The sequence below is a fragment of the Seriola dumerili genome, unplaced genomic scaffold (genome assembly GCF_002260705.1).
Source record: "Seriola dumerili isolate Sdu_G_001 unplaced genomic scaffold, Sdu_1.0 BDQW01000242.1, whole genome shotgun sequence".
Taxonomy (NCBI): Eukaryota; Metazoa; Chordata; class Actinopteri; order Carangiformes; family Carangidae; genus Seriola; species Seriola dumerili.
The window spans coordinates 7397434-7413668 of NW_019174497.1; the positions used below are offsets into that span (position 1 = coordinate 7397434).

General features: G+C 39.4%; 1 protein-coding gene across 1 annotated transcript in view; it reads right to left on the bottom strand.

The window, feature by feature from the left end:
• LOC111229674 (ethanolamine kinase 1-like) overlaps nucleotides 1-15260 on the bottom strand; it is a 32154-nt gene extending 16894 nt beyond the window's left edge. The window contains exons 1-5 of the mRNA XM_022756097.1: nucleotides 14837-15260; nucleotides 9502-9764; nucleotides 8037-8189; nucleotides 1123-1271; nucleotides 529-612 (exon numbers count right to left, since the gene is read on the bottom strand). Of these exons, the coding sequence (XP_022611818.1) occupies nucleotides 529-612; nucleotides 1123-1271; nucleotides 8037-8189; nucleotides 9502-9764; nucleotides 14837-14977 (790 nt within the window). The 5' untranslated portion in view covers nucleotides 14978-15260. The remainder of the gene's footprint in view (nucleotides 1-528; nucleotides 613-1122; nucleotides 1272-8036; nucleotides 8190-9501; nucleotides 9765-14836) is intronic.
• Between the last annotated feature and the right edge of the window lie 975 nt (nucleotides 15261-16235).

Here is a 16235-nt window from a genome sequence, read left to right on the forward strand (position 1 = left end):
GCATTTCTCTGTGGACTGAGGCTTTGATACTTTCACTGTATTAATATAGAAGCTAAACCTGATTTATAATCAAATAACACATGGAAATATCACTTTATACAATATGGGTCCTTTAAGGGTCAAGGGGCAAGAACAACACAGATAATTTTCAGATGTGACTTCAGTTACAGTCACTTTGAGATGGTGAACATTGACATGAAAGCTGTAATGATCACAAGTTTTCAATCACTTCAATCTAAAAGTGTTAAAGTGAAGATTCATTGTGACACAGCTGGTACATCACTGTCTCTATTATCACCAGACACAATACATACTGAAGACAGCAATTTGTCTTGGCAGCATCAGAGGGAGGAGGACATAGTGTCATGGTACATATCGGCAGAAAGATAAAATGATATCATAGTTAAGGAGAGTGCACAAACTGAGCAGTCATTCTGCATATCACATGCTGTACACACAACATCTATTCAACATCAGTCTTATATGTTCTGGCAAATTGAACTTGTTTTCATCATGACACAGACCTACCGGCAAATTCGTTGAAGTGATTTCCAATATCGAAGGCCTGGTAGTTGTAATCGGCGTATTCGTAGTCAATGAATTTCACCATTCCTGATGGAGGAGGAGAGAGAGGGAGAGCAGTAGCGGTTACCAGGGCAACATGACGAACACATCTCAGGTATAGCTGACTCTCCTTCTTTTTATTGAAAGTACAGAACCTTGTAGGAGTCAAAGGCACAAGGAGTTTCTTTTGACTGAGAGTCGCCCATGGCATCTTTGTAAAATGTGTGAGAAAAATAAACTCATAATAAAAAGGATAAAACAAATGAGATAAAATATTTAATAAAATGGGAACAGGATTTCAGCAGTGCAAAGGTTTACCTCCGTGTGTAAAATAAAGGGAAGCAATATGAAGACTGTGAGCTGCATTATTTCAAACGGATGAAAAGAGACACATTCTTTTAATTTAGCCTCAGTAATGGACCGAGGTTCCTTCATCACAGAGCTACAATTAAAGGGTGGAGAATGAGGCAGTCTTTTATTCTGAAATGTTTTCACTCGGGTTTTGGCATCTAGTTGATGAAAATCTGCCCGTCAGTGATGTGCAGTGCCGTTCCTCACCCTCTTTCTGGTTGTATATTATGTTTTTCGTCAGGAGGTCGTTGTGGCAGAGGACAGTCGGCGAGTCAGTCTGCGAGAGGTGTCTCTTCAGTGACTCCATTTCCGCTGACAGAGTCTCAAAGCTGGGCACCTCTAGCAGAGCCGCAGAACTGTAAGAGGTAAAAACCACTGACATTACTTTTTTTTCATGATGGAGAAGACAGGATTGTCTCTCCAACGTTTTGAGGCATGTTTCATGAAAGAGGAGTGTGTTTGATTCGTAGCTGTGGGTACAAGGCGGTTGTGTAGGTTGGCAGCACAAGTTCAGCTCCCAAAAGTCACTTCAGGTGATGTCAGTAAACCACACATCATTCATGATTAGCAATTTAGCCAGTGTGTGATACTTCATTCCAAGAGCTTGAGCCTTTAGTTATCAAATTTATAATTTAGACATGAGACAGGTGTTATCATTAGTCAGCAAATATCCAAAACAGTCAGTCAGTGTTCTCCACTTCCAAAGTAATGCAGCTTAACTTTTACATTTTGTCACCACAACTTTACATGGAAGCAAAAATGACTGTTTCCACATTAAATTAAAGAATACTTTTGTATTGCGCACAACTTCTGCTTCACGGTGCATCTGGCTTTCTTGTAACTTCAGCCCTAGCAGCTGTGCACTGATTGCACTGTGGACAGAGGTGAAAGAAAATCCTGAATTCAAAATCTCACTTAAGTAAAAGTACAAAATTTAATTACCGGTGTAATTTAGGCTACTTAATGAACTGAACGTCTGGCAACCCACATGGAACCTGGTGCTACAGCATATCAAGGACCATTAGATCTGTCCCCCTTGTATCATATAACTGTGTACCTTTCTCAGTGTTAGCAGTGATGATGTGGAAATACTAGAGAATGCAGCCCTAACTTTACTTCATGGATTTTTTTGCCCCCAGTATGAGGGGTGGGAAGAGGTTTTGTTATTAGCATACTTTCATTTACTGTCCTTTTTGTAAGTGCTGTACATGTCAACTTTATTTGAGTATGTTTTGTCATCCTGTTTTTCATTATGTAAAACAACCATAAATAAATGTTCAACAAAAATTAGGCTACTAAAAGTATTATAGGAGTAAATGTCCTTGTCCTGTAGACAAATGGCCCCTATAGTTGGTTGAATGATTGATACTGGTGTATTAATGTGGACAGAGTATCTCCCTGTCGTTGGATGTGCTGGAGTGATTTTAACTACATTATGTCAGACCTTAGGTTTCAAAATATGGAACATTTTTTTCTCATTTAATATTAACATTCATCATTAGATTACATGAACATAAAATAAACTTGTTTAACAAAACGTGTTTATTTTGTTTGTCTTGGGATTAATAAAGTCTTATCTGATCTTATCTATTTAACAACAATTCATTCATCCCACAGTCAGATGTCCTGCCTGCACAGAGAGCAGCTGCACACACCACTTGAATCAGATGGTGGGTTGCCAAGTTGTGCTAACGGATGGGTTGAAATTGTGTGTACGTGTGTGGATTGTGCGTCCAGCCCGTGTTTCATACACAACCTGGCAACTTTGATAATGTCAGACAAACATAGAAAACATATGGATACATGTATGATGATTATTTATGATAAAGGTTGAGGGCCATGGCAGTAGGGTGACGGGAGGTTACCTTGAACTACAGGAGTGTTGGCAGGTAAGTATGTACAGTTGAGTAGTTTAACCTGTGACAACATATTCTATAAACTGATCACATGTTTTGGTCTTAATCTTAATTAGCAAATTAACCAGTAGTTAACAGGTATGGATGAAGTGAAGTAAAAAAAGTGCAAACATTTCCTTCTGAAATCTGGTATATAATATGGAGTTTAAACTATACTGAAGTGCTGCAGTTGAGTAAATGTATGCTACTTCACAGTCTTCAGAAGCATGTGACATGGGAGGGGTTCCTCTTAACAATGACAAGTTAGTTAAAGGTAGGACAAAGAAGAAAAGACATTAACTAGAAAAAGACACTGTAAGAACGTCTCATTGTACCTTTATGTTTTTTTTTTTTCCAACTATTCTTCTTTTCTCTGAAGGGTTCAGTGTAACTGAGAGCTTCCCCTCACACACTGTGACTCACGTGCATTTAAAGACTGTTCACCCTAAAAGAATTTGATTTTGTCTGGATTTCAACAGAGTTAGTGTCCTGTTGTGGGCTGAGGCTTGTCCACCACAGGTTAAAGGAAAAACACAGACTTACAAAGGTTACTGGTTAAAATAGAAAAATCAGGATTTCAGTCTAATCACAAACAAACAGTGGATATACCTATGTACAGCAGCTGAGGGGAAAACACTGAACTTGTGCATCGAAGGGAAATCTTCCGGCGCAGTCGGAGAGGGGGGTGAGAACGTTTGCTGAAAAAGTGGAGGAGCAGGTTTGTCATGAACTCCACACTTTTCTTCTAAGAACATGTTTGTAAACTGAGGCGGTTCAGGGACCCTTGTAAGGTTACATGCCTTGTTTTCACTCTGTTGATTACTCTATCTATCAAAGACTAATGTCCTTGGATGGAAGAAATGCTGCATAAGCATCCGTCTCCTAATTAATTTTCGAGTTTTTTTCTTTTCAGTCATCGAGCCACGACAAGAAGGTAATTTAAACAGTGTAATTTAAACACTACCTATTTATTCAAAGGGGAACAAACAGATGCTCCGGTATTATACACACTTGTAGACATAATTTAGTAGGGCCTGTTAGGAACGCACAATAAAAGCAGAGGAGCCGAGCCGTGTTTATAGTCGTGACACAGACCGACTTATACAACTCCTCCTACACATCTGCAACAACACAACAGGTCATTTTTGTATATTATCTTCCTCTACGTCATTCACTTCCTCCTTCCTGCTGTGGATAGACAGATGGAGGAAGGACTGACTGAATAAAAACAGGTTGAGATCTAAACTTGATTGTGTTTCCTGAATCTTTTTGATACATTTATAGAAAAAAGAAAGAGTTTGCTTCACTTTTATTGTCGACTCAAATTGTGGGGAATGTAAAATTTAATTCTAAATTGCATTTTCAAAATAGTGTAGGCCTCGAGTAGAGCTGTCAGAGTCTCACTCACATCTCCTCGCCTGTGAAATCTTCCTGTTACTTGCAATCGACCCCCTCTGACATGCATAATTTATCCATCTCTCACTCTAATATGAATTAAAACACAGAGTCGAATGGTGAATCACCCTGATTCCTTTTCAACCCATCCATTTCTTTAACCTTAACAAACCGACTTTACCATAGAAACCCACGATCACTCGGAGTCAAAAGCTAAATGAAAGACCTCCATTGACTTTAAATGGAAACCTGTCGTCTTGCCATCAGATCTTTTCCTCTCTCTTTTCTGTCCTTTTCATGAAGGCACAGTGCATCAAGTACGTTCGCCTCCTGCTCCCTGTCAAGTCTCTGTAAGGTAATTAGTGGAATTTCCTCCTCTGGCGCTTCATTATCAATGTGCCTTATTTACATATGATTTCAAACACCAGCCGAGCACTGCTGATTTTTTTTTTTTTTTGCTCTTTGCGGTTTTTTATACGATTCATGGAAGTGCAAACGGGAAACGTAGCAGGGGGCCTTTGGGAGAAGAAGAGGTTGCACTTTTGCTTTCCATTGCTTTTCTCTCTTTTCTCTCCCATCTCTGACTTCTACTGTGCTCTCTCTCTCTCTCTCTCTCTCCCTCTCTCTCTCTCTCCGAACCTTGCAGCTGCTGTAGCCTCTTTCGCTCCCTCTCTCCCTCTCTCCCTCTCACCCTCTCTCTCTCTCTCTCTTTGTCTCTCTATCTGTCTCTCTCTTTGCACAGCGGGTGGCTTGAGAGCTGAAGACCTCCTCTGCAGGTGCAGCCTCTTCCTGCTCTCTCTCTCTCTGCCTTTCTTTTACCATTTCCTCTGAAGATCACATTCATACCAACACTCATACACTCTTAAGTACAAAAGTTTCTCTGATGCCTGTTTAAAACCCCTCTTCCCCCCCATTCTTGGTATCCTCTGTCCCCGCTTCTGTGTGTCTGTATGTGTGTCATGTCACACATGCAGTTGCACACTCAAGAGACCAGTGAATATGCAAACAGAAATACACACCACAGAATTGAGTTTCAACCATAAATTAACCTCTTAAATCTCAAACCTAATAAATGATGCTGCAGCATTCCTTCCATCTCTTTATCGCACTTCTCCAGCACTCTATTTTTATTTATATCCGAACAGATGATGGATTCCAGATCATTTTGTTCTGCACGTCTATCTGTGTTTGAGCAGCAGTGGTCCGTGTCAAACCACTCACTCACACAAATGTCTCACAATATAGCACCATCTATTGGACCTGTACATGTGGTGCAGTTTGCTCCTGTAGATGCATGTTTCAGTACTTTATCCTAAGTTGATGTTCTGATTCATCCACACACTCAAAGCTTCGAGTAGAAGAGTCTTTCACCAGTTTTGAAAGTTCTGTGTAAAAGTAAAGCTTGAGCATGAAAATAAAAATGAGTGAACTGTAAGAGTAGACATTGGTTAATAAAATGAAAACTGTTGAGACAGTTAAAAGTGCATCTCATTACTTTTCTGTGTGTGTGTTGAATTCTCAACAAATCAGCACTTTGAGTGTGAATTTTTGTTGATGAAATTAAAAATGTGAGATTCAAAAGGTTTGGCTAAATTGATGCATGATTTATTTCAGCCTGCTTGTGGTAATTTTATTTTGCTGAAAACATTCCTAGATCATAGAAGAAAAAAAAGGAGTGCTAATGAAAAGCCAGATGAACCAGAAAATACTGACTGAGAACAAGAATGGCTGCCTGTTTCTTGTCTTCCTGATGGCAAAAATGTTTAGCCGGGACGGCTTTCTCTTGGATCTTTGTGGGGCTTTTGTCTTTCTGAAAAACGACTTCTTATCATACCTGCTGCATTCCTTCTCTTTTATAGATGACTCAGTCTGGTACAAATTGCTTTACCTACTTGCTAAAACTCAAAGAAGAAACTCAAAGAGGAAACTCAAAGCGACTCTGATACTCTGGGCCTTGCAGCCACAGTTTGTGTGGACTTCTGACCCCTTCGCTGCAAACATAAACAAGGTTGAACGTTTGACCGATAAGGGAGAGCTCTGCAGGAAGCTTGTGGCCGAGCGTCTGTTTCTTTGTAGTGTCTGGAGCGCCCCTCTCACCTCTCACTCCCTGACCCCTGTTAGAGATAATGCAATGTCATTGCCACGGAGGCCACTCCCCCGCCTCGTCCCTCTGACCAATGACAGCTCACAGAGACGGCCTCCGTCCACATGGTGAGAGGTGAATGTGCCAAAAGAACAACTCCAGCAGTGACTGTCCAGCGACTTAAAAGACAATATACTGGTGGAAAGGAGCAGGTTTGAGAAATGTACTTTTTGCATGTGAGAAACTGATAAGGCATCAGTGGAAGGGCTGCGGCCTCAGAGATAAAAATGTGAAAAAATGTGGCTGGTTTCTATCAAAAGGATGATGGCGAAGATCCACTACTGAGGTCCTACACCAACTCTGAAACTGGTGTAATTCTCAGAACAGTGGATGATGGACAGCTGTCTTCCCTCGCCCAGACTGTAATTTGAACCTTTCGTACTGTACACCTGAGAGCACACCTGACCATTCACTAAACCCCGCCCTCTCTTAGTTATGCCTGCTACACCCATCCAGCTTTCTGATAATGAGTAATATTATTCATCCAAAGTAATTTTTTAAACAATTGATCCTTCAATTCTGGCAGAAAAAGACAAAGTCAAGCAGCCTACTGTCCCAGACTGACCCTTTCAGCTGTAGCTAACATGCTAATGAAGCTGAGCGTAGTGTAGCTCCATTAGCTAGTTGAAAATGCTGTCTCCAGCTGATATGTAATGGTTCCAGCTGGCTCGTTTTAAAACATGAAACTTGTAAAGGGGTCTTAAATTTGTGTTTAAAGACTAAAATTAAATGCAGGCCCCAGGTGAAAAGTCAGCGTCCCAACTTTACAGTAGTTGTGCTAGTTGTCAGTGGAGCTTCTTCTAACGTAACCTGTAACCTCACAAACTAACTTAGGTAGTTGATGACATGCTCTTTGGCCTCTGAAGTACTTCTTGCTACTAATTCATATGTACTAATGTAGGGTGAATTCTTAATGAGGGGCTTGTAATGGAGTATTTTTATAAGTTAGTAGGCTACTGTATTACTCTAGTTAGCCGGGCGTGCTAATGTTTTCAGCTTATTTTAGAACAGATAAACACACCATTTAATCCATTTCTTACACTTTTGCTTTTGTGTTTTTGATTTGGGAGGGTTAAAGCAAGATGACACCCCCTTCCAAACTTTTCAGCATGTGGACAAATCCAAAGCTTGACAGACCTGTCATGCTTAGTTACAGTTGCTATGGTAAGATCAGAAATTCACTGTTCAGGGGGTTGGGTTTAGCGAACGGTCAGCTGGTTGGGCTGCTCTTGGCTTTTGCTTCTGATTTTCTGTTTTCCAAATTTCAAGTTCATCTCTGACAGCCCTGAACCCCTGAGAAGGTCTCTCTGGCTGTATGCGGTGTCGCTGACTATTGTACCTCTCCGGTTTGAACAAAAGCTCCTCTTGTGTGTAGTTGTGACTACAGGGCAGATAAACTGCTGAAGCTAAATGCAAACCTCAACTCTTAGAAAGTCTGTCACTGTCCGCAAAAGTGTTGTAGTCAATAAATCTGAGATGATAAATAGGTCATACAGCTGCAGAGTCATGTTTCATTCATATCTATAACAGTAAAACAGTTGCAGGTCATTTCATCAACTAAACATCCCTTGGTGAAGAAAACACCAGTTTGACTGAGGCCAACCAAATCACTAACAACAAATCAAATATACAGACTTAAATGTATATATCTACTAAAAACATCAGTGAGATGGTGTCATGAGTTGTACCTCTTTGTGCAGCACTGCTCGGCCGGGCTGCTGTTGATGCTGCTCTGCACCAGTGTGAGAAAGTGGGACATTTTTGTCCAGAGCAGAGGTTCAGCAGACAGACCACATTTTGGCTGGATCGAGTGGATTCTCCCCATCTCTGCTGCGATCAATCTGCGGAGAGAAAACATTTTCTCAGATGAGCCTGGCTGACGCTGTTATTGCCCAAACAACCATTATCAGAGTAGACACACAACTCCCTTTCCATTTAGCGCTCTTATCTTGTTCTTCTTTTCAAAAAATGGGCCTTGTTGCATTTGTGACCTTTTGACCACCAGAGTGCTCATTCTTGAGGCATCTGAGTGGTGACATAGAGTTTTCTGGGTATACTCCACAGAGGGTATCAGGCAGAGCAGGGTGATGGATGTCCATCATGGCCCTGGCTGCTCAGCCTCGGCATTGCTGTGTTGTGTCCTACTGTCCTGTGGTGAGAATAATGATGCTGGCCTGTTATCATCAGAGTGATGAATGAAACAGAGGCCATGACTAAACAACATTGCTCAACATGAAACATGACTCAACTCAAATAATTAAGAAAAAAACACCTGCATCAGCACAAAGAAACACACACACACACACACACACACACACACACACACATACATGACCTCCAACAATGACCTCCAACTATTTTCTTAGAAAACACATTATTCTCAGTAATAAACCTGTTTGACCTGAAAACAATAGATTTTACATCATTTGACTGTGTATTTTTCTGTGATACTGATAGCACTGATTGAACAGCCTTCACAGTAAATAAAACTTACATTAAGTTTGTTGTAACTCATATCTTAACCACCATATTATATTTTAACTAATGAACTTGAAATGTCAAAGAAGTAGCCCTGTTTAAGTAGTAAATTCCATAATGTTGTGCTGTATCATTTTACTCACAGATCACGTACTATGACTGAACATATTGTTTTTATATAATGATGAAATAACAACTCACTCATAAAGTCCCATTTGGCTACAGTACGTGGCAACAAACCTAATAGATGCAGTATGACCTGAATGCCACTGTTTTTGTTCATATCATTCAGTACCCATACCATATATATAAACACACACACACACACACACACATATATATATATATATATATATATACATATATATATACGCACACAGACACACACACACATGTTGTTCAGATTGGGGGCTAAGTTCGCATTCCATATTGCAAACTTAGTGATGAAGCTCAATACCGAAAAGTTTTTGAAAAGTCAAGATTTAACTCTTTCAAAATGATTTCTGATTAACTTTGAGTCACTGTTTTTCTCCTTTTAATGACAACCTTGTCACACTGGATGATGGTCATCATTGCATGAACATGTTCCCTCCCTACATGTTCAGCTCACTGTCTGTGATCAAATCAACTTTACAGAAGAAATCAATCAAATGTTAAAACTGCTCTGGCAGAGACCTGTAGATGGAGGGCTGCTTGAGCAGGTCGTCGTCCAGCACCGTTCCTCTAACAAACTCGTAGCAGATGCCATTCTGGAAGCTGCAGTAGATCTGTGGGCCGCAGCCGTGGGCGTGGAAGACCTGGAACATCTCCACCTCCCGGTCCCGGTTCACATAGAGCTCCGTCATTCTGCCGTACAGCCGCACCAGGACACAACCAGGCTCCTGGAGAGAGCCCACGTAGCAGCCGATCAGCTGGTTGGTGATGCCCTCTGTGAACGTCTGGAAGAAAAGAAAATCAGAAAGGAAGTTAATACAGAAAAATTATTATATGTGGAAACAGAGCAGATGAAACACTTTATGGCGTAGTTATACCATAAATTTCAACATACTGTAGATTCCAAAGAGTCCATCACACATTTATCATTGTTTATTTCTAAGAACATTGTAAACTAGTGCTTATATAGATAACAATGATAACACTGTGCAACCTCTTGCAAAAGTGACATGTGGACAATAAAGTTACAGCATGAGCTGTTGTTCGTGTAGTGTGTACAACAGGCAGTAATTGTACATTACTGTGTAAGTGAAATACATGTGAAGTTTAATGGGTCACTCCTTGAACTATCACACTAAACATGGAGCTTTACAGTTTAAATACATGAAGCCAACAGATGCCATATGTTTGGTTTCAGGACTTACAACTTCTGCTGCAATATCATTTTACAGGCCACTAATTCCCCACTGTTATGGCCCATTACCTAAAATTTCCTCTAAACCTTCCATTAAAGACACAGTCTTGTGAAAAATATAGAAACAGAGAGATCATTTACCAGTGACTGCTGATTTGTATACTTGAAAAGAAACCTGAGAAAATACCTGCGTTCTGCATCAGAACACGTTTAATCCTGAATTTTTCAAATATATAAAGAGGCCATGTTTAAATTAAAAGGAACCATATTGTGAATTTTATGTACATAAATATACAAGTATTAGCATCAAAATCTACTTAAAGTATCAAAAAGAAAAGTACTCATTGTGCATAGTGGCACCTAAATTTATCATATATGATAAAGGAAGTAAGCCATTTGAATATTGTCAAAGTGGCACCAAATGTGAACAACTTTAAGTACCGTTTGTAGTTTATTCTTTAACATTGCATCAAATTTCATAATTTGATCACATGGAAAATCTTATGGCTGTGAAAAAAATGTAGTGGAGTAAAACAGTACAAATAACTCTCTGAACTGTCATGGAGTAAAAGTATAAAGTAGTATGACTATACTACTATACTCGAATTACAAATACTTACATAAACATACTTGTTACATTCCACCATTGAGGATCAATGGATCAGCCATCTAAAGTCCCAGGTTCATTGTGCATCAGTTGGTTTTAGGGCATTTGCATATTTGCGAGAGAATTCACACCTGTATCAATCAGCAGGTCCTGGATTAATGTTGAAATGTTTAGTTTATACTGTGTTCAGATGAAGCATATTCTTTATTTCTTTAGAAAGTTAATAAAATACAAATTTTTGTGATGCGCAGTGTTAACAGGAAAGCAAATCTGTAATCAATGTAAACCCAGATTCATAGTATTAATAGTCAAGATATTATATATATGAACGAAACAACAAACATTATATAAACAGACTGAGACTGAAAGGGATAAAGAGCTGAAAGAAGAAAACTCCTGGATCTCTGATTTTGCTTTCCTCTAAACTGAAGCAAAAAAAAAAAAAACCCAAAATACATGAATGTTAAATTAAACCGTCATGCAGAAAAACAGACACACATATGCAAGAGTAGGTAAATGACAGACGTCCAGCTGCAGAGAGCTGCAGCCTGGACTTGTTTTTTGACACTTCCAGCTCAGCCCTGCCTGGCTCTGTGTGTGTACACTACAATCCCACAGTGACCACTGTTTGCCTGCAAAGGTCTCGTCGGACATTTGTTGTCATTCAGCGGTTTCTCAGAGTCTCTCATTCTCTGCCACAGTCTCCAAGGCATTTTCTGAGCCTCAGATGGGACCTGCACACAACAGTTTTTCATCTGGAGGGGAAGTGAACACAGGCCCACCTTCACATCTGATCAACTATTTAAAGAGGCACCACTTGGATGCTTTGCATTGGCTTTCACAGTGTTATTAAATTCCTTTTGTCTCTGAGTTGCATATACAGTATTATTTTCATAATCATATATTTATATGAAAGTTACTGCATGTTATGATATTTGAAACAACTGATAAATAAAATAAATTGTAATTTGAAAAACAAAAACTTACTATTTAGAGCACTTCCTAAACGCTTTTTAGAACACTAGTGTGTGTGTGTGTTCATTCTTTTTTTTTTCTTTTTAATCTTTCTTGAAAAAAAATGTAATAAAATATTAACTGAATTGATAAATGAACTTGCCTCGCCTTCAGTTTGATCTATTGTTCCATTTGTCACAAAAAAAAATGGATTACAATGCGTCACAGGAAGGCATAATAATAAAAAAAGAGCAGTCAAATAGATAAATATGAATACAAGATATAGCAGAAAGTAATTTAAAGAGGTAAACTGACAGTTAAAAGCACAGGTGTAGCAGTAGGAGCTATCTGTCCTTCCCCTGTTCACTCTGTATATTCCAATCAGATGAACACAATACATCATTAAAGGGGCCGTTGGGGCCTGAGGGCTGAAGGGAAACATCTACTCCTTTGTGTACATTACTGGACCTGGTGTAGATTGAGAGGTCACCCATCCAATGTGCTGTCACCTAACAAACATAAACCCAATTTCTCTGAAAGATTGGACCTTGTGTTTGCACATGGGACCAGAATGGGATTATTCTGTACTGAGCAGATGCTCTGACAACATCTACGCATCTGTTCCCAGTGTTTAAAAAAAAAAGAGAAAGTAAAAGTCTCCTTTTGTTGTCCAGTTACCTTGGCTTTTCTGCTGGTGTAATAACTTTAAGACGTCTTTCTATACAGTGAAATTTGAGACATTAGAATTTTTCCATTCCTTAAACTGAATATCACCTTTTATTATTGTGTGTGCTTTTAATATAGCTATTCCGTGTTGTGCTTTTATTTTGAAAATACTGCTGTTGTGGTTCAGTGTCAAATGTGGTTTAATTTTTTTTTTCCTAAAAATAGTTCCAACTGGTTGTACTTTAAAGTCATGACTTTTAATTTTAAAGACTAAAGTTGGTGATAGTCTATATTTGTGTTATTGTTATAAAATTCAAATTCAAAAATGATGTCCTTGAACAGCTGGGCTCTGTCATTTTTAGTAAACATTACTCAAGACAGACTTTTTTTCAGACCCTTAAACTCCACTAAATGTTACATATTATTACCATGTGTGCATGTAATTTGTCTTTTATTTTGAAAGAAATAAAAGTAAAAATCATTAACATTATTCAATATGCAGTTCAATATAGTTTTGTGATATAGTTCTGTTTTCCAACAGTTAAAACAATAGTTTAGTGAAAAGATGAAAGTCAAGCATCACAGTGAATGTGATTTGTCATCAAACCACTCATCCACCTACAGTGTTTTAAATAATTTTGGTTGATAAGAGGCTTTTTTGAATTAAAGTTGGACAGAACTGTGCTGAGAAAGAAGAGAAAGAAGAAAAGATCTTCCGTCTTCCGTCCTTCAGGTTTGTGGCTAGTTTCATGAGAAAAGTGGATCATGTCTTTGACAAAAGTTTCAAAAAGTCTGAACAATGACTGCGGCGTGTCAGTCATTTAAAACGTTCAGTGTTGACCTTCATCCTTTTCTGCTACAACTCAGTACATTTCATTCTCAGCATACAGCACTCCATAACTTCTGCTGCTATGACATTAACTTGCTGCTCACAAGCCAATCTGAACACAACCAATCACAGAGGAGTATTCCTGCTGACAGGTTCAACAAAAACAAGCAAAGAGAATCAGGTGCCAATTAATGAGCCTGACCAGTACACACAGAACACACTCCTGTAAGCGCCTGTACTCAGCCTGTAACTGAGAACACCTGTGGCGAGTTAGTACATTAACACCTGCAGCTGTGGGTTTAGCCATAACTGTACTTCAACAGTTTTTACAGGGGTCAGTATAACAGATGCTTCACTGGACTATGAACACAGTTACCACATCATAGTACTTAACATATTGGATGCTTTGGGTAAAGCAGGGAGATCCCATTGTGTGAGACTTGTTCCTATTGTATCTCAACTGAATATGTTTCACCAACACAGCCACCAGACCCATACTGACTTTGGGTTGTCCATCCATCCCATTCTTGTGGACACGATATCTTAGTAAACTTCTTCTAATTTGGCACAAATGTTCACGTGGACTCGAGGATGAACTGATTACATTTTAGTGGTCAAAGGTCAAGGTCCCGGTGACCTCACAAAACAAGGTTTTGGCCTTGTGAACGCGATATCTCTGTAATGCCTTGAGGGAATTTCTTTAAATTTGGTAAAAAATGTTCACCTGGACTCAAGGACAAACTGATTAGAATTTGGTGGTTCAAAGGTCACGGTCAAGGTGACCTCAAAAAACATGAGTTTGGCCATTACTCCAGACTTCACACAAATGGTTAATATTCTATGATTCTGGATTAACAGGGATCTAACCTGAAACGAGTCTGAGTGGAGGAGGCAGAACTGAATATGAACTTATTGTAACCTGATATGTAGATAAGTAAAAACATTGGACTCTTTCTTAATAAAGTCCAGGGGTCATGTGATTTGTCATTTTGTTTAAACTGTAATTATGAGCGGCTCCAACTTGTGATTTCAAGTTGGAGATATTGTGAATTTCTGACACCGATGATGTCTCCAACAGCTGCAAACGCATCAACAAACTGTTGGCAGAATGGCTGCAAATGCAACATCGCTGGCAATTATATCAAAATGAAATCCAATATTAAAACTAATGCACTGTACACTGTTTGTTTGTGTCTGGTTTCACTTGGTAAAGAAGTTGGAATAAGTGGTGTTTCTGCTGACTTTGTGTGAACGCAGCATTAGTGAGGCCTTCCCATTCCCATCCTTGGAGCTAGGAACTGTTCAGGTTTTCTGATGGAAGAGCAGCACCCGAAAACCTGAAACCTAAACGCTGGCCCAGATTTCTGTGCTAATATTATCAAGGTTGACCAGCGCACGCAAAGCAAACCCTACAGTATATACAGTAAAATACTGTTCATGCATTGTCCAACAGATTAATGCAGGGTCACAAGAATTAAAGTTCATCTTAGCGATACTTTTATAAACCAACCTAGAAACATAGGAACTTGATGTTTTCATAATAACTCACAGTCATCGATTAAATGGCAGATGACCCAAACATCTGGAGACACAAACATTCACTTGCCTTCATCTGAATGTCCTGTGCCTTCCAGTGAGGACGGAGTCTGCTGAGAAGGTCCAGGATTCCTCTCTGAGGTTCGTGCTCATCAATGTGGATGTCCACATGGAGAAGCTGGTTCCCAGCACCAGCACATGCACTGTCCATTTTCAACAAAGTGGATCAAAAGTCTTACCAATTTTACCTTCAAAGACTTTTAGGCCCTGAACTTTTTCAGTAATATTCAGACCAAAGTCCCACTCTGCTCTAAATCCACCTGAGTTATGTCCAGGCAAACCAGTTCATCAAAACATCGGCCAAACATGGGCTACTTCTTAAAAAATGGTGATATAATGCACAGCAGAGCTCTAACATCTGCTCTCAGAACAATTCAAGAGCCATCAGTGGTATTTACACGTCAATGAAATTGTCCACTCGTATGTCCAGTGACTCAGCAGAGGCCCAGCTTGCTTATCAGGGGCCAATGTTCCTATGGGCATCTTCATCCCCACTGCTGCACAGTTTACACATTAACCACAGGTGGTTGGAGTTCTGCTGCAGGCACGTGTATTTATTAAACAGGACTCAGTGGGAGACACAATTGTTGATTTTGAATGAAGTGTGGTGATTAAAGTTTTGCCTCAGTAGAGCTCTTTCATTTTTATTTATTCATTCATTTAATCACCTACCACACTGCATCAGAGTCATTCTAATGTGCAGTGAAAAGAGAAATTCCTGCAAATGGTAATTTAATGAAATGAAATAAAGACCAAATTTTACTGTAAAATGTAAGTAAGTTATTAAAAAACAAAAGTCAAAAAATGTTTTTAAAATTAGAACTACTTTTGACTACACTCCTTTTGAGTGTCCATTTCTATGACAGTTAGACTCCATTGAAGGGCAATACAAAAATACAGGTCTGCAATTAATGAACTTTTCACCATCAGTTGTCTGTAATCCATTCAAACAGATGGAAGTCTGCGCTGTCGCCTACAAAGAGGAGACACTTGTGTCCAAATTGAGCTTGGCATATAAATCTGAGCTCTCCTTGCACTCACTGTCAGCACTGCTGCCTAATACCTGATGCCCCATCACGCCGTCCTAACATCAAAACTGAGCGTGCCGCAAACATCTCTGCAGCAAGTCCCCCAGGACATATCTAGAATTTAGGTTACAGCTTACTTCATTCAACGTCATTCAAGCTAAAAGGCAAGTATGCGGCAATGGCAGGCCAATAAGATGACTTTTAATTCCCCTAAATATTTTTCAGATGTATTCCATTTGGCTCGTGTGCAGCAGCAAAGACTTCATAAGGGTGGAGTCTATTGTCTGACCCAAGTCATCGTGAAATCTAGAGGACCCGTACAATTAGTTCATTCAAACATGACCTCTTATGCTCACTCAATGCCATGGAACATTTCAGCAT